The sequence below is a fragment of the Rhinoderma darwinii genome, chromosome 8 (assembly GCF_050947455.1).
Source record: "Rhinoderma darwinii isolate aRhiDar2 chromosome 8, aRhiDar2.hap1, whole genome shotgun sequence".
NCBI classification, from domain to species: Eukaryota; Metazoa; Chordata; class Amphibia; order Anura; family Rhinodermatidae; genus Rhinoderma; species Rhinoderma darwinii.
In genome coordinates, this window is record NC_134694.1 from 125,144,649 (window position 1) to 125,164,221 (window position 19,573).

Consider the following 19,573-nt stretch of genomic DNA (forward strand, 5'->3'; position numbering starts at 1 on the left):
ATGATTCAGTAGAACTTGTATTTTATTTATAACTTCTCATTGTGGACTTGGGAGTCCAGTGGGTGGTCTTAAGTGATTGACAGCCTTCCATGTATTGCACACAGGGATATCTATCAAAAGCTGAGTAGGACCGCCCACTGGACTCTTAAGCCCACAATGAGCAGTGGTTTAGATCAACAAATTACAAGTTATACTGAATCCTCTCTCAAAAAATCATATATCAATCTGCTCCGTTCCTTCTCTATAACCTTCGTGGCATTCAATGTCAATACATTGATAAAGCTGTCCCAATGTGTTATTTATCGTGTACTAATTCTGAATTACAGCCGGTATCCTACTCTAGAGCTGCACTTACTGATTTGGCTGCTTCAGAGCTGTAATCGCCTAGAGTTCCATGCTTGTTCTGTGTCTGCGCAAATCTTGCTCTTATGATATGCATTTTGGGAAGTGTCGTCTTTACACCAGGCACTATACAGTCATCCGCCAGCAGAATAGTGATTGCAGCTCTGGAGTATAATACAGGATATAACACAGGATCACTACAGGATAAGTAATGTAATGTATGTACACAGTGACCCCACCAGCAGAATAGTGAGTGCAGCTCTGGAGTATAATACAGGATATAACACAGGATCACTACAGGATAAGTAATGCAATGTATATACACAGTGACCCCACCAGCAGAATAGTGAGTGCAGCTCTGGAGTATAATACAGGATATAACTCAGGATCAGTACAGGATAAGTAATGTAATGTATGTACACAGTGACTCCACCAGCAGAAAAGTGAGTGCAGCTCTGGAGTGTAATACAGGATATAACTCAGGATCAGTACAGGATAAGTAATGTAATGTATGTACACAGTGACTCCACCAGCAGAAAAGTGAGTGCAGCTCTGGAGTGTAATACAGGATGTAACTCAGGATCAGTACAGGATAAGTAATGTAATATATGTACACAGTGACTCCACCAGCAGAATAGTGAGTGCAGCTCTGGAGTATAATACAGGATGTAACTCAGGATCAGTACAGGATAAGTAATGTAATATATGTACACAGTGACTCCACCAGCAGAATAGTGAGTGCAGCTCTGGAGTATAATACAGGATGTAACTCAGGATCAGTACAGGATAAGTAATGTAATATATGTACACAGTGACTCCACCAGCAGAATAGTGAGTGCAGCTCTGGAGTATAATGCAGGATGTAACTCAGGATCAGTACAGGATAAGTAATGTATGTACACAGTGACTCCACCAGCTGAATAGTGAGTGCAGCTCTGGAGTATAATAAATAAAATGGTTGCTTTTTTGGAGAGGAACCTCACGGTTGCGGTAAGTCTTTTTGCTGGAATAGAAGACTTAAAACAATAAGAAATTTGCGATCTTGACCGTTGCATCGCTGCATTCAAACTAGTTATTTATATTATTCTTCCTTTTTTACCTCTAGAAATGAAGACTCTGAGAACGTTCAGGAAGTTGGGGCACTTGGCTTAGATCTGGAGCTTTTAACCACTGAGTCCAAGGAAACAGATTCTCCCAGTGACGATTCCTCTCAGACCACCAGCTCAGTTGAGCAGCCGGACGATGCAGTGAAGTGCCAGGACCAGCCTCAGTCAGAGAATACAGCCACTGCCGACCATGAGGGGTCTGAGGGAAGTGACCAAGCGCCCAGCGCTGCGACCAGTGATGTCCGTGAAGAAGAAACTAGTTCTGTCTCCGTGAACCAAACCGAGCCCCAGAAAAATGTCACATACTCTGATATTGTCAAGGAAGGGAGGAGATTCAATATCGATCTAGTCTCAAAGGTCAGTGACTATGATATGAATTTTCGTGTTACTGTATTTATTAATAGTCAAGTCTTTACATCCCTTTCTGGACACTTTTTTCCATATTGAATCAATCTACATAAGCAATAGTCACTGTGTACATACATTACTTATCCTGTACCAATGCTGAGTTATACTCCAGAGCTGCAATCACTATTCTGCTGGTGGAGTCACTGTATACATACATTACATTACTTATCCTGTACTGATCCTGAGTTATATCCTGTATTATACTCCAGAGCTGCACTCACTATTCTGCTGGTGAAGTCACTGTGTATATACATTACATTACTTATCCTGTACTGATCCTGAGTTACATCCTGTATTATACTCCAGAGCTGCACTCACTATTCTGCTGGTGGAGTCACTGTGCACATACATTACATTACTTATCCTGTACTGATCCTGAGTTACATCCTGTATTATACTCCAGAGCTGCACTCACTATTCTGCTGGTGGAGTTACTGTGTACATACATTACATTACTTATCCTGTACTGATCCTGAGTTATATCCTATATTATACTCCAGAGCTGCACTCACTATTCTGCTGGTGGAGTCACTGTGTACATACATTACATTACTTATCCCGTACTGGGTTGTATCTGCCATCCATAATAGACATGCATGCATTTAGTCCCTATGCTCCAGCTATATAGGCCATGTCATGGGATGTGAGAGCAGGTTTTAGGAGAGGCCAGTGCTGGATTATTGGATCACGCTGATATCCGTGTATAGAACGCGCTGAGACACGGCTGTTTCTTATCACTCTTTATGTATCTCTGACATATTCCGCTGCGCTGTACAGAGTCCTCTCATCTGTCATGTCGCTTCCTCCGCAGCTCCTGTATTCTCGTGGTTTATTAATCGATTTGCTCATAAAATCCAATGTCAGCCGCTACACGGAATTTAAGAACGTCACCAGGATCCTCACCTACCATGGCGGCAGGATCGAGCAGGTGGGTTCCTGGGATTGTGTTCCGCTGGATTTACATGAGACGTTTTTATGTGATTTTTGTAAAAAATAAAATTGCCAACGTTTTGCTGCGATTATGAAAATCAAACAAAAGAAATAGTGATGATAGAACGTGAAGAATGTTTCCTGCCTGGCAGGTGCCGTGTTCTCGAGCGGACGTGTTCTCCAGCAAACAGCTGTCCATGATCGAGAAGAGAACGCTGATGAAATTCCTGACATTCTGCGCGGAGTATGAGCAACATCCAGAAGAATATCAAGGTCTATCTATCTATCTATCTATCTATCTATCTATCTATCTATCTATCTATCTATCTATCTATCTATCTATCTATCTATCTCTCGTCAGATTTGTGGGTAAACCCCTTTATCATATTGTATTTTTCCTATGCTCCAGTCACATCCCAACCTGTATTTATAAATCTGATCGGTGGGCTCAGCTTTGTGTCTGTAGGCACATTACTGATGGGAGTCTGGCACTGCCCTTGCAGCTTCGGATGTGACTGGAGATATGATGCACGTTGTAGTCTCTGGTTACGGTTCATTCACTTGTTGTTTCTTTTCACAGATCACAAGGATTGCACGTTTTCGGCGTTTCTCCAGGGTAAGCGGTTATCCCCCAGTCTGCAGCACTTTGTCCTGAGTTCCATTGCGATGGTCTCGAAATCCACCAACACTATCGATGGGCTGAAGGCGACGCAGCATTTCCTGCGGTGTCTCGGACGTTACGGCAACACCCCTTTCCTGTTTCACATGTACGGCCTGGGAGAGATCCCTCAGTCGTTTTGCAGGTGAGTCCCATACGTCCCGCACCTATGATTGTGTATACGTGGCCTTCAGAGTCCTCCTCCGCTCTGTGTTCCTTACGCGGGGTCAGCAGCATCGGAGACTATTAAAGAAGAAATCTGTAAAACAGACAAGGACGCCAGTTAGTAACCCGTAGAGGCCTAATATATGTCACAGCTGAGGGTTTGCTACAATGTATCCAGTCTAAAGAATCCTCTCTGAGCTAAACAGACCGGACTCTGGCTGATACATTTTACCTGCGCAGATACATTGTAGCAAAGTCAAAATGTTTATTTAATCAGAAGAATATCCTCATGGGTTTTCTCTGCTCAGACTTCTGGTTTTATTAGATTGCACAATATATTGCAGCTCTGATTTCCAGACTGGATTATCGGATTCCAGATTAATGGAATTTCCCCGTGATTTTGGAGTCTATTGGGGAATTTATGATTTTTGTGAATAGGTGATGGGTTTGTCATCTGGATATTATTAATGATAAGTTTCTATTTTGTTTGGACTATTTTCCCATTTAGAAGAATATTTGTTGAAAGGGACCAAGACCCACGGTAGATCCCCGTCACAGACGCAGCATTGTCATGTGATAATCCCGGGACTACTTTTATATCCCGGCTTCATCTGTCCCTGTGTTTTCCCTCATTCTCTGTTATCATTGCTCAGTCTTGGAGGGATCAGGAGTTTTCTTCATCCTGAGCCTCCTGGTTCATGAACTACAATGAAGACTGACACTTACACAGGCAGAGAAGTAGGAGACAGGGAGGTCAGGGCATGGTAACTCTGGATAGACTTATCTGCCATTCAGGGTTTGTGGAAAGCTGGGTGTTGACTCCTATAGGCAGTGTAATGGCAGACATTAGTGGTTATCACACAGTCACCTGGGTAGGAGACCAGACCATCTCCGGAACGTCTGAATAGAATATCACCAGACGTCACGTCGTTTCATACATTATTCTATGGCTTATATCGGGTCAGCTATAATGTAAAGGATAGAGGATAAAACTCCATTCACACACGAAGCTGCATTCACAATTCTGCTGGTGGAAATCGGTCAGTACTATGATGACAGGCACTTCTCCCTACATCTTATCTGAGATCAGACGCACTTCACTGCTGCATTGTGTTGTGTGTATTTTTCTACACACTGCTACGTGGCACTGCCCAGTGTGAACACTACATCTTCCACAATGCACAACAGCAGAACAGTCTCTGTAAAGACACTGAATTATCAGGGGGAAGCAGATAGATGTAAGGTCCTGCAGCCTGAGAGCTAACAGAAAAGCAGCAGAATTGTGAATGCAGCTCTGGATGTGACTGGAGAAAAGTACAAAATAATGTAAATAATAAATCTGAAGTTAAACTGTAATTTATTTTTCTGCATTGAATAAGAGTTATTCAATGCAGGTCGTTGCCCCATCACCAGGTGTAATACCCGTGTACACGGAGCTGTAGACTACGGCAGGTGCTCTGGAAATACCGGCCTCAGTGTGATGGGAAATATTTCTCCTTCGCTCTGCTGCTCTGTGATGGGAAAGTCTCTGTGAGCCGCTGATGGATGGAAGTGAAGTGTCAGAGATGAAAGCTGGAGCAGCGGCTTCTGGTGTGCAGCGGTGTCGGAGGGGTGACATTCCTTCTCGGTGACGTCCTGCGGTGGAAAGACCAAAACATTGCAGCATTTTATGCTATCCTGGGGATCAAAAGACATTAGTTTGGGTGAAACCCAAATTTACCTGCGTGCAAAACAAGGAAAATGTGCCGTTCAGTATTCCAGGAAAGCTGGATAGGGGGTGGTAAAGAAGTGCATGCTGGGTATAAAACCGTGCGATTCTCATCTGGTTAATCTATAGGGATCGTGACCGGCTTTATGACATGGTCTCCTAAAGGAGTTCCAGGCGGTCATGCACTCCCTGTCAACCAATCAGCTGAGGGACATGCTGAGTAATTTTGTAAATCTTCTACTTTAGAGCTGCACTCACAATTCTGCTGGTTGTAGCTGGAAACAGTCAGCAAGCTTGTTGACGAACCGCCCCTTACAGCTTAGCTGAACTCCTATAGTGTAGGGGGTCAGTCAGTTTTTGTCCTACTTCAGATATTTATACAGAGCCTGTTGTCAAGATGACATTTCCCAGAATGCAAATCACCAGAACGCACTTTGTGCTCTGACAGTACACTGCACTCCGATGTGTTGCATTCTGAGAGATGTGGTGTTTTCAACCTTTAAACTACTGGATTACAATGCATTACACATCATGCCTAGTACAGACTTTGAATTGGCATGAGCTGCCGTGATGTCCTGAAGCCTCAGAGATTACTCCAGTCACCTCCAGAGCTGCATCCAATGATGATCAGCACACTATAATTAAAGCTGAGGAACCTGTGTTACTGAGCAGCCGCGCTTTGACTTCATCGAAACGCCAGCCTGTCCCTCGCTGTTGACCGGAGGCCTTGATGCCCTCGTCGCTCTCACAGGTTATATCGCCGTTTTATCTCCCGTCTGATTAAAAGTCAAGTCCGTCCATCACCGTGAGGTGAAAATTGTAAATAGAGCGAAGGGCGGACGACTTCTCCCAACACTAAACAGCCCCCCCTCCCCTCCACCTGGCTCGGATTTCACCTCAAAATTATATTCTGAAGTCCCCAATGTGACACGTGTGAGCGTTTTATCACCGCGCGGTAATGAAGAATATTTGCGGCCTATTGTTTAGTACGTATAGTAAAGTGGTGAGCGCGGCGCCCATACATCATCCCTCACTGCCGTTATCTGCAGCTTATCAGAATAAGGTGTCGTTTTCCGGGTGATTTCTAGCCGCCGTCCCACATTCCGTTTTAATGTAAACCTCTTAAGCGATTCTCGCAGCCGGTTACTCCGCGTGTTCTCATCAAGGCTGCTGTTATATATGGCGCGCATACATATTTATGGGAATGATCCAAAGACATTTGGAAGTCACATCCTTCTCCTTATCAACGGGTTTGCTGCATAAACAGAGACCAAAGATGTCAGCTTTATTGTAAACGGCGGTGCGACGCTTTACCCTCCGCGCCATTTATACAGACACAAATGGGAAACTTTAATTCTTACTATCGGATACAGATGGAGCAGTCCTTGTTGTATTCATCTAGATCTCGTTTGTAATATTTTGAAAGCCGAGTCAATTTGAACGTGGTAGGCGCCGCGCCAATTCTGCGTTTTAGATTTTAGACCAAATTTAGTTGTCATACGGAATTGTAGAAAATTGCGCACGTATGTATGATACAGAAACCTTACAGCTTTTCATTTCCCCCCCGCTATAGGTTTGGTGGCTGTAACTTAATTTGCGCCAAATTTTTAAAGCACGTGCTACATTTTCTGCCTAATACTTCTCACAGCTGAGGGCTTGTTACAGTTGTATCCAGTCTGGACGATCCTTTGTGATCTCAACAGCCTGGACCGTAGACTGATACGTTTTACCTGCGCGGATACATTGTAACTAAATATCAGGACCGGAGAGAAATTTTTGTTTACAATGTGTATGAATGTAACAAACCTTCAGCTGTGAGAAGTATTAGGTCTCTAGGAGTTTTTTTTTACCCTCTGGGATTCAAACGAGTTAACTGGCAGCAAGCAGAGATCTTGCAAATGGTTTTAATTACACAATTTTTTTACAGAAATGTGGATCATTTTAATATTTTTTCGCAGATTTTTCAGTTACATTCTGACCTATCAGGAGAGATTAGCCGTGACCCCCATTATTTTTTAGAACGATTCCTTGGCGCCCCCTAGAGATCTCTACACCTGGTCCCCTCCACCGCAGGTTGGTGATTCCTAAGGGCGCCACTGATTTCGGCATCACCACACGGGCATGCTCAGTACGGCACCATTGAATTTAGGGGATTCTAAATTACGGAAAGCTTCGGACAGCCTCGAATGTGTTCGCGATCACCTCGCCACGTTTGTGCAGAGCTCACCGGCCCCGCCAGCGGTGTCCTGACATCTTTCCACGTCTACAGATCCGTGAATCCTTGTGGCACGAGTCTCGCTGCCGGATTACAGGGCGACGAGTCCAGCAGAGTTGTTTGTTTCCTCACCGGAGGATGCGCCTGAAATAAACAGCGGGGGGAGGGGGGACGATCTATCATTGAGAAGCGGCTCTGCCGTGATGGATGGAGAGATGGAGGAAGTAGCTCAATAATCTTCATTTTCTTTGCAGGTTATTCACAGATCATTGGGCATTATCGTTAATAAAGTGATGGGACGCGTCTGTGCCCTTGGTGCTGGCGCTGCAGGAAAAAGTCCTTCTAATATTCCTATAACCCGTCCTGCGGTGGTCCCGGCTCCGCACGTAGCTACAGCTCAGCATTGCTGGTATCTTGGGGAGGTAGGGGGTCCCGACAAGCCGCCTGCATTCTGATGCCGTTACTTTGGAAAATGTGTTTTTGTTATTTTTTTGTAAAAAAAAATGAAGACCGTAGTTCCTGGGGGGCTTCCTGGTTTCAGAATGTCCAATGAGCAACAGGCTGACCGGGTGGGCTTAGGGACAGGTGGGTTGTGACGTGTATGCTAATGTTGTTTTTGTTTTGCAGAGATGTATAGATTGTCCAGCTTCAGAGCTGAAATCTCACAGCTTTTCCTGCTGCTTCAGTGTCTTCAGGGCGCTTGCTCTGGTGATTTGCATTCTGGGAAGGGTCATTATTACCCCGGGCTCTGCATTAAAGGAGCTAAACTGTTAGGGGCTGTCTGTCCACAAGCTTGCTGACTGTTTCCAATAACAACCAGCAGTATTATTAGTACAGCTTTTACAGGCACGGTTTCATGTGGTGGTTTGTACACTGTAGGATTGTATTATTTGGGCACTATAAGTGGAGGGGATGGGGCATTGATAGGAGGTACTGCACAGGGCACCCCCAACCCAAGGGCGGCCCTGAGTATATGCTGGACGTGGGCTTTGTGTCAGAGAAGCTGAAGCCGTTTTATATCATACACCGTGAAACGAATGTTTTCTTGTATCTCATCTGATAGTCTGGCACTTGTATCCAGAATAGCACTGTCTGATGGTCTGGAATCTCACGAGACTATGAGCGGGGTCAATAATCAGTGGGATCATGTAGTGAGTCCGTGTATCCCGCGCTGTCCGGCTCCTGTTCTTCTGGATTATTGGATGGTCATAGAAAAGTACATAAAACAGGCGGCAGCTTCTGAGATATCCGGTGACCCTGCAGTTCTGGGACTTCACATCGTGCTGGGATATCAGAAGTTTTCCAGACCATCAGATGCCGGATTAAAGGAATTGAACAGTATTTTGTCATTTCACCTTTGCCTGTCTATCTTCACACGTCCTGAGGTCCTCCGTGCTCCTACATCGGCTGGATTTCACCTTCCTCCGTTTCCTGCGACGACGACCATCCTGTTCACGAAAGGGAATGAGATAATCGTGCGCGTCCCTACCTAGTCATGTGACCTGTCCAGCCGCCTCCCATGTGCAGTGATTTCCCTCCAGCCGGTGATCCCTCAATGTTTTATAGTGAACTCATTTATTAGGGGATTTCTTCATTAGTAATTCCCCAATATGTGGCGTGACCCGTCAGAAGGGGCCGAGGAGAAACTTTAAAAATGTATTGTCTTTTTGGAAAATCTCAGCTATTGAGAATGATTACTGGGGTCCCCCACAAATAGTGTAGTGCACGGACATTGGGGTTCCCTAGAAGGGGAGTCCTTGTAATTGGCATCTGCTCTCTCTCATAAAGGGGGTCCCGATCATGGCACCCCCCACATTACCTCCGAAACAGAAATCTTCAATAAATAGAAGTCCTGGTCCTAGATTCGTCCTCCTTTATCAAATGAAAACCTATTCAGCCATTACAGCGATATCCGTTCCTGGGAAAGCTGGGTGATGGCAGGGGTTTGTCACACCGCTTTCTCTGACTCCTGAAGGGCAGATGTTTCATTCCACACCGTTCTATTGTTTCATTTCCTTTATTATTCATTTATTTTCTTTTTGATACATTTATTCCCTTTGGTTTTCGGGCAGCAATAAAGGCCTTGACTTGTCCGGCGTGATTGGCGTCTGAGCGCATGGTCTCCCCTCCCCCGGCCGCAGCAGATGCGACGAGCCTCCGGCCTCTTTTCTTTTCCTGTTACATTAGTGTTTAATTAAAGCAAACAACTCATTGCCGGCGTTTTATCTTCTCTGTGAAACGTAATGAAGATTTATTCTGGGAGCGACCTTCACCGTATTAACCCAAACCGTAATCAGCAGAATTAATAAAATAATCAAATTATACACCGGCTCATAAATCACGGCGAGCCGCGCTGTCAGGGCCCCGCTATTAATGGGGCCTATTGTTTTGCATCTGTATTAAAAATTACAACCGCTGATTCTTTCTTTGATAGAAGCTGAAATGGCATTTAAAGGCTGCGCCGGGCGGGACGGTCGGGACGGAGATTTTCACAACTGTTAATTTCGCCGTAATATGATTTGAAGTCAACAGGGCAAAGTTGAAGCCGAGTGCGTCCTGCGAGTGTCTGTCAGCAGAACTCCGCTTATTGCCGGTGACAGGAGCAAGTTAATTAGAGGGAAGAATATCACTTTAACCGTCTGTCGTTCAGGGGTTAATGGCACCAGGGCTACCGAATCAAGGCTCCATTGTGGACCAGGCTGAACCCAAAAAATACAATGTGTCCCCATTTATATGATGGGAGCCCCCCCCGGAAGTCCCCCGCAGGTCGCTCTGATAACCATCGCTTGTTTGCGGAGCGTTACACGATTGTGCGATCAGCGCAGCGCCCAATTCCAATGTCTTGTCGCGTTCGAGCAGCACGGCCGGGGGACAGTCGCCTACAAGGAGCCGGGGTCCAAAATACGGAGGCAACTTTAATGCTTTTATTCATTTCTTTTTTTTACGGTGAAGAGCGCAAGTAATAAAACGTAAACCTGTCGATCGCCATTCAGTAGAATTGAATCCTCTAAACCCGATGAGTGTCAGATTGTCGGATTATTGGACACTCCTAGAAAACCATCTATAAACCTCATTTGACCAGGTGAAGAACCTGCAGGAAGACGAGGAGCCGAAATCAAAACGTTTTCATCAATCATTGCTGGTCTCTGCTCTGGGATTAATGAATTCCTATATATATATATATAGTGAATATGTCCATATGGGTAAATTGTCACACAACTTTCCACAGACCCTGAATAGCCTAAATCCGCTGAAAGGCTAAAAATCCGCTCGGTGCCGTCTCTCCTATAACCCTGTGTCAGTCTTCACTGTAGTTTTTGCATTCTTTTTATGATCCAGGAGGCGAAGGATGAACAGGGGTGCAATTGGGGTGTGTTGTGATGCACAGAATAGTGGGGGGATCCGGGTAAAGAAACAAATAGTTCATCTAATGGTTCAGATGTTCTATTTATTGAAGGATGTGCCGTTAACCTGCGGTTGGGGTCAGGAGAACCTGTGGCCGCAGAAGATATTTTTTGTTATTATTGGATGTGTTATGTATCGGATTATATTTGATTACTTACAATGTGACAGACGTTACTTTATACACTCATTATTATATATACGGATTTGTTTATAGGGTTCCATGAGACGGATTATTTGTCTCTTCTGCTGCGTCTTGCAGGATACAAAGTCACCGATGATCCGTTACTTTTTGCCGCTTGTCCCCCTGTCATTGGTCTATACGATGTCATTGGTCTATACGATGTCATTGGTCTATACGATGTCATTGGTCTATACGATGTCATTGGTCTATACGATGTCATTGGTCTATACGATGTCATTGGTCTATACGATGTCATTGGTCTATACGATGTCATTGGTTATACGATGTCATTGCCGTCTATACGATGTCGTTGATTATTCTGTATCTCGGTGCCGTCTTGGATACATTGTAATAAACTCCAGCGGATCTTTCGGATTCTATATAACCATAGTTTTGTCTTGCAGGATGAGCGCGGTGTTCGGGGGGACCTACTGTCTGCATCACTCCCTGCAGGCTCTGCTGGTGGACGCGCCGGCCTCAGAGTGAGTCTTTCCCTTTAACCTTCCTTTTATTTACACACGAAAAATGCCGCAGTCGATTAAGGGGGAAAAAAAACTTCAAAGAGCCGGGCGGTATTAATGACATATCAACCTTGATTAAAAGTAATCTGTGTATTGGTCCTGCACAATGAAGGAAGTCGGGCCCTCAGTATAGAAAATAAATTAATTTTCCCCAGTGATATGACTCCAGCTCCTGATCATCCAGGCTTGGAAGACAAATCATTTGAGCTGCCGGGGGGGCTGGCGATGACGGATGTTAGTTTTTCTTCTGGCCTTACCAGTCTAATTGATTTTCATCAGATGACACAAAGCTCCTGTTATTGGCGGGTTTTGTTTTTTTTTAGATGGCGCTCACCTAAAGACTCATCAGATTAATCTCTGCTGATAATGCATGTCACTCCCAGAGAAAAGACTTTAATGAGTTCTAGGTAGATTGTTGTCATAAACCACCCTGCCCTTTCTGTCCCTGCTCTTGAAGGTTGACTTAACCCTTCGGTCCCTGGGTGGCTGCGAGACCTGATTCACTTCTGAACCTCGTTTTACTGTGTAATCCCATAGATATAATAAGCCATGAGTGACTTTTGTTTGACTTGGCTCTGGTACTAATCTTGAATTACATCATGTCTTTTACTCCAGTCACTTCCAGAGCTGCATTCTCAATGGTCTCTCCCTTTAAATATTCAATTTACATACAATGATGTTACTTTGCAGAAAGTTTATTGTTGTTCTTTTGTTGTTACGTTATATTTTCTACTCCAGTCACTTCCAGAGCTGCATTCACACTTCCTTTCCTTTTAGTTATTATTCTTCAGGATGTCACGTTTCAGTTCTGCCTTCTACTTCTCTGTTGTGCGGTAATATGATAGACCTATTGTTTATTGCAGTCACTGTACAGAGGTCTGGCTTCTACTTGGAATCCATCAGAACTGACACGCACAGGATCCCCCATATTACACTGTACTGTGATGCATTGCATTCTAAAAGATGTAGTGCTTTACACTTCAGACGACTGTACACTGATGGTTCCTGGTTAACTACCGCTCATGGCATGTGTAGTGCAGACTCTGAATCAGCAGGGGATGTAGTGATTACATTTATAATGGTATTTACACCGGGATCTTGGAACACTAATACACCCGTCCTAATATATCGGAATCCTCCAGAGCAGAGTCCCCAATTCTGTTGCTTTCCACTTGGACTCCATCAGCATTGTGCGAGCAGACACGCTCCTGTCATCTTGGCTCAGCTCTGCTGCATTGCTTTGATGGGGATATAGTTTCTTCTTCCTCAGACTAAATCACAATGCCTCTCTTATATTACAACAAATTATACACCCCCTATACGGACACCAGACAAGCAGGGGGTACTTGAATTACAAATCAGTAATATTGTGAATGCTGCTTTGGATGCAACTGGAGTATAGGACACAATATACCTCTAGATCAGGACAAGATAAGTAAAAGCAAAGGATTTACGAAGTTACTCATGATTATATGGAGATTTAACCTGTAAGATGCCATTTAGAAGTGGAGCAGCGCTTCCAGTCCGATGATCGCTGGTGTAATCTCTGGAGTCGCCTTTGATCAGGTCGGAGGATCCGCAGGCCTCTCAGGATTGAGCCGTTTACACCTTGTGTTTTTGCAGCTGCTTTCATGTTCCTGAGTTATTGCTGTAATGTTCAGCCTGCAGATAAAGAGAGAGGGGGGGAAAGGTCCAAACGGCTTCTGTCTTTTCTAAAGGTGCATCATTTCTATCCAGGGTGTAAATCAAAGCTTGTTCTGTGTGGAGGATGTTTAATGGGGGGGGGGGATGTTTAATGGGGGGGGGGATGTTTAATGGGGGGGGGGGGATGTGGTTACTTCTGCAACATTGTGACAAATGGATGAAATTCCAGACCATTTCATTTCCTGCCCGATACATTACAGTCGTCTTTGTGAACAGGAAAGAAACGTTGTAGATTGTGTTTTACGGAGATTGTAGCCGCATTCACCCCCCCCCCCCCCCATATGAACATCTTCAATGTATATGAGCCCGGCAGGTGCGATGTTTGTGTCCGTGCCGGCCATATATGGGGACTAAACCCCCCCAGTGATGTGTATTAGACCCCCCCGCAAGTGATGTGTATTAGACCCCCCCCCGCAAGTGATGTGTATTAGACCCCCCCCCCGCAAGTGATGTGTATTAGACCCCCCCGCAAGTGATGTGTATTAGACCTCCCCGCAAGTGATGTGTATTAGACCCCCCCCGCAAGTGATGTGTATTAGACCTCCCCGCAAGTGATGTGTATTAGACCCCCCCCGCAAGTGATGTGTATTAGACCCCCCCCGCAAGTGATGTGTATTAGACCCCCCCGCAAGTGATGTGTATTAGACCCCCCCCCCCCCTGCAAGTGATGTGTATTAGACCCCCCGCGCAAGTGATGTGTATTAGACCCCCCCGCAAGTGATGTGTATTAGACCCCCCCCAGTTATGTGTATTAGACAACCCTCCAGTGATGTGTATTAGATCCCCCCCCCAGGTGATGTGTATTAGATACCCCCCCCAGGTGATGTGTATTAGATACCCCCCCCCAGGTGATGTGTATTAGATACCCCCCCAGGTGATGTGTATTAGATACCCCCCCAGGTGATGTGTATTAGACCCCCCCCCCCCAGGTGATGTGTATTAGACCCCCCCCCCCATGTAATGTGTATTAGACCCCCCCCCCAGGTGATGTGTATTAGACCCCCCCCCCCCCCAGGTGATGTGTATTAGACCCCCCCCCAGGTGATGTGTATTAGACCCCCCCCCCAGGTGATGTGTATTAGACCCCCCCGGGTGATGTGTATTAGACCCCCCCCCCCCCCCGGGTGATGTGTATTAGACCCCCCCCCCCCCCCGGTGATGTGTATTAGACCACCCCCCCCCCGGGTGATGTGTATTAGACCCCCCCCCCCCCCGGGTGATGTGTATTAGACCCCCCCCCCGGTGATGTGTATTAGACCCCCCCCCCCGGGTGATGTGTATTAGACCCCCCCCCCCCCGGGTGATGTGTATTAGACCCCCCCCCCGGTGATGTGTATTAGACCCCCCCCGCAAGTGATGTGTATTAGACCTCCCCGCAAGTGATGTGTATTAGACCCCCCCGCAAGTGATGTGTATTAGACCCCCCCCGCAAGTGATGTGTATTAGACCCCCCCGCAAGTGATGTGTATTAGACCCCCCCCCCCCTGCAAGTGATGTGTATTAGACCCCCCGCGCAAGTGATGTGTATTAGACCCCCCCGCAAGTGATGTGTATTAGACCCCCCCCAGTTATGTGTATTAGACAACCCTCCAGTGATGTGTATTAGATACCCCCCCCAGGTGATGTGTATTAGATACCCCCCCCAGGTGATGTGTATTAGATACCCCCCCAGGTGATGTGTATTAGATACCCCCCCAGGTGATGTGTATTAGACCCCCCCCCCCCAGGTGATGTGTATTAGACCCCCCCCCCATGTGATGTGTATTAGACCCCCCCCCCATGTGATGTGTATTAGACCCCCCCCCCCCGGGTGATGTGTATTAGACCCCCCCCCCCCGGTGATGTGTATTAGACCCCCCCCCCAGGTGATGTGTATTAGACCCCCCCCCAGGTAATGTGTATTAGAACCCCCCCCAGTGATTTCCATAGAAAATAGTTCAGTGTTACACAGGCTAATAACACGTCATTCATCACTACATTAATTATAACCCCCACCATTCGTCATTAGATCCGCATCTTGCTGGGTTTTGTGTGTTGTCCTCGTATCTGCCATCACTACCTCTCGGGGTCGGGCATTCCATAGTTTGACTGCTGTAACTGTAAAGAACCCTTTCCTATATTGATGTCTGAAATGTCTGTAAAGAACAGATCACGTGCCATTTCTTTGTATTGAACGCGCCCGATCACCTCGACGACGTCTTTTTTTTTTTTTTTCCCCAAGCTGAACAAGCCCAATTTCTCTAGTCTTTCATTGTAAGCGACACCTCCCATCCCATGTAATAATTTAGTCGCCGCCTTTGAACCCTCTCCAGTTCTCCTATATCCTTTTTACAATGTAGATCCCAGGACTGAATCCCATAATTGAGATGTGGCCTTATGATGAATATAGAGGGGTGATATTAGATTTATAGAGGGGTAATATTAGATGTATAGAGGGGTGATATTAGATTTATAGAGGGGTGATATTAGATTTATAGAGGGGTAATATTAGATTTATAGAGGGGTAATATTAGATTTATAGAGGGGTGGTATTAGATTTATAGAGGGGTGATATTAGATTTATAGAGGGGTGATATTAGATTTATAGAGGGGTGGTATTAGATTTATAGAGGGGTAATATTAGATTTATAGAGGGTGATATTAGATTTATAGAGGGGTGATATTAGATTTATAGAGGGGTGGTATTAGATTTATAGAGGGGTGATATTAGATTTATAGAGGGGTGATATTAGATTTATAGAGGGGTGATATTAGATTTATAGAGGGGTGATATTAGATTTATAGAGGGGTGATATTAGATTTATAGAGGGGTAATATTAGATTTATAGAGGGGTAATATTAGATTCTCTCTTTTTATACATGCTAAAATCCTTCTTGCTTTTGCAGCTGCTGCTTGACATTGAGTGCTGCTTAGCTTATTTGTAAACAGAAAATCCAGGTCATATTCTTGTTCTGTTATTCCATGTAATGTATATGCATTATTATTATTATTATTGCGTCCTAGGTGCATTACTTTACATTTATCAACATTACATTTCATCTGCCATGTTCTCCCCATGCTGCAGCTTATCCAGGTCTCTCTGTAATATTTTAGGTATCCTACAAAACAATGGCATTTCTACATCTCACCGCATCGGTGTTAAACCTTAAAGGCCAAGTACACCTTTGAAAGGGATTTTTTTATTATTATTTTTATTTTTTTAAATAAAAATCTCTATCGGTGTGATTGGTGCAACTTTATAATTAGTTTTTATTTAAAAATTATTTTTACTTTTTGAGATACAGCTGCTTTGTATCCTGTATCTAGAGTAGCTGTATACTTCGCGAAGACCTGAATCCGTCAGTCCTGCGGACCTGCCCTGTTCAGTGTCGACGAGTCCTGCGTGTCTCTGACAGTTCATATCTTAGATGTGATGGTACGGCCGAAAAATCGGAAGCAGAACGCCTCCAAACATCTGCCGATTGATTGCAATGGGAAAAACTGTTCTGTTCCAATGGGCCATAAAAAAACGCAGCGAAAATCGCGAGTGGCTTAAAAAAACGTCTAAAAATCAGGAGCTGTTTTCCTTTGAAGCTCCATATTTTCAGACTTTTTGATTGTGTGTGAACAGAGCCTAACCGGTGCATCATGCATCCTGCGTGTCAGAGTCAAGCAGGACCTGCTGTCACTGAACCCGTCTGGTTCGCAGGACTGACGGATTCAGGTCTTAGCGAACGATACAGCTGCTCTAGATACAGGATACAAAGCAGCTGAATCTCAAAACGTAAAGATAATTTTTAATAAAAATGTATTATAAAGTTGCACCAAACACAACGATAGAGATTTTTATTTAAAAAAAAAAAAACTATTTCAAAGATGTACTCGGCCTTTAAAGGGCTTCTACATTTTTGACAACCCCTTCCAATCTTCCTCATTAGGGTATATAGAAGTAATATGGGGGGAGGGGGGGGGTAAACTTTATTGGCCATATTGGAGAACCACCACAAAGTGCAGCAGCGAGCGTCTCCATGCCCAGAACTGCTGCCAAAAAAAGGAAGAAGGGAACAGACTAAATGGACGCCCCCCCTCCAAATAAAAGGAAGGAATGAACAAGCAGAATGGCGTTATATACCGAGAATCAGCCATTAGATTACAACCACCCCCGTAATATTGTGTCGTCGCCCTCGTGCCCCCTCACAGCTGTGACCCGGTGTCATGGACTCCACAAGACGTCGGCGGCAGATCCTGTAGGGTGTGAGGTGCGGCCTCCAGGGATCGGACGTTTCTCCAGCACATCCCACAGATGGTCCGTCGGATGGAGATCTGGGGAATTTGGAGACATCTTGAAGCCTTTGTCATGTTCCTCATCATTCCTGGACTATGTCTGCAGTGTGGCGGGGGGGCGTTATCCTGCAGTTTGGCAGCGGGGGGCGTTATCCTGCAGCGTGGCAGCGGGGGGCGTTATCCTGCAGCGTGGCGGCGGGGGCGTTATCCTGCAGCGTGGCGGCTGGGGGCGTTGTTATCCTGCAGCGTGGCGGCTGGGGGCGTTGTTATCCTGCAGCGTGGCGGCTGGGGGCGTTGTTATCCTGCAGCGTGGCGGCTGGGGGCGTTATCCTGCAGCGTGGCGGCTGGGGGCGTTATCCTGCAGCGTGGCGGCTGGGGGCGTTATCCTGCAGCGTGGCGGCTGGGGGCGTTATCCTGCAGCGCGGCGGGGGGGCGTTGTTATCCTGCAGCGTGGCGGCGGGGGGGCGTTGTTATCCTGCAGTGTGGCGGCGGGGGGGCGTTGTTATCCTGCAGCGTGGCGGCTGGGGGCGTTATCCTGCAGCGTGGCGGCGGGGGGGCGTTGTTATCCTGCAGCGTGGCGGGGGGCGTTGTTATCCTGCAGTGTGGCGGGGGCACTCTCCTGCTGACAGAGGGCACTGCCATAAGTGAATATGCTGCCATGAAGGGGCAGTCTGCAGCAATGTTTAGGTCGGGGTTACGTGTCACATCCACATGAATGTCAGGACACAAAGTTTCCCAGCAGAACGTTGTCCATCACCCTGCCCCCGCCGGCTTGTCTTCTTCCCATAATGCATCCTGGTAATATCTCCCCCAGGTCCGCAACGCACACGCACCCGGCCGTCCACCTGATGTAACACGTGATTCATCAGACCAGGCGTCTTCTTCCATTGCTCCAGTTCTGGTGATCACGTGACCAGTGTAGGGGCTTTTGGCGGTGGACGGTGATCAGCATGGGCGCTCTGACCGGTCTGCGGCTACACAGTCCCATACCATTGTGGCTACAGTGGCTCTTCTGTGGGATTGACCCAGATGGTTGAGCCTTCACTCCCCGGGTGCGTCAGTGAGACTTGGTTGCCCATGATCCTGTCGCTGGTCACCGGTTGTCCTTCCTTGGAGAACTTTTGGTAGGTACCGCCGCATACAAGAAACACCACAGATCTTTATATTTGCCCATTTTTCCTGCTTCCAACTTCAATTTCAAGAACCGACTGATCACTTGCTGCTTAATATATCCCCCCCCCCCCACACCCCAGCCCATCAGGCGCCATTGTAACCAGATATTTTTCCCTTCACCTGCCAGTGGTTTTGATGTTATGGTGAAAGGGTATGTAATGCCATGCGTCCCCCTCTACCTATATGATGTCACCATCTGCCCATTACCTATATGATGTCACCATCTGCCCTCTACCTATATGATGTCACCATCTGCCCTCTACCTATATGATGTCACCATCTGCCCATTACCTATATGATGTCACCATCTGCCCATTACCTATATGATGTCACCATCTGCCCTCTACCTATATGATGTCACCATCTGCCCTCTACCTATATAATGTCACCATCTGCCCTCTACCTATATGATGTCACCATCTGCCCTCTACCTATATGATGTCACCATCTGCCCTCTATCTATATGATGTCACCATCTGCCCATTACCTATATGATGTCACCATCTGCCCTCTACCTATATGATGTCACCATCTGACCTCTACCTATATGATGTCACCATCTGCCCTCTACCTATATGATGTCACCATCTGCCCATTATAGGGTCGCACTCCTCCCATTGCTTTGTTTGTGTTTTCCATCACTTTGATTCTTGGCCTCTGGTTCTCTGTGCTCCGTTTCTCGCTGCAGCCAGTACGGGGTTAATGCCGCCGGCGCACGCTCTCTAGATCCGGTGTCTGGAAGGTTTCATCAGGTGTTTTGTCTTCTCACAAGCGGCGCTGAGACGACATTCTG

The 19,573-nt window shown here is 46.1% G+C and overlaps 1 protein-coding gene across 2 annotated transcripts in view; it reads left to right on the forward strand.

The window, feature by feature from the left end:
• The window catches only part of CHM (CHM Rab escort protein), a 64,328-nt gene that overhangs the window by 24,106 nt on the left and 20,649 nt on the right, over positions 1–19,573 (forward strand). For both annotated transcript variants that reach the window (XM_075836607.1, XM_075836608.1), the window contains exons 5-9: positions 1,448–1,805; positions 2,668–2,784; positions 2,939–3,059; positions 3,367–3,589; positions 11,523–11,600. In XM_075836607.1, coding sequence (XP_075692722.1) covers positions 1,448–1,805; positions 2,668–2,784; positions 2,939–3,059; positions 3,367–3,589; positions 11,523–11,600 — 897 coding nt within the window. The remainder of the gene's footprint in view (positions 1–1,447; positions 1,806–2,667; positions 2,785–2,938; positions 3,060–3,366; positions 3,590–11,522; positions 11,601–19,573) is intronic.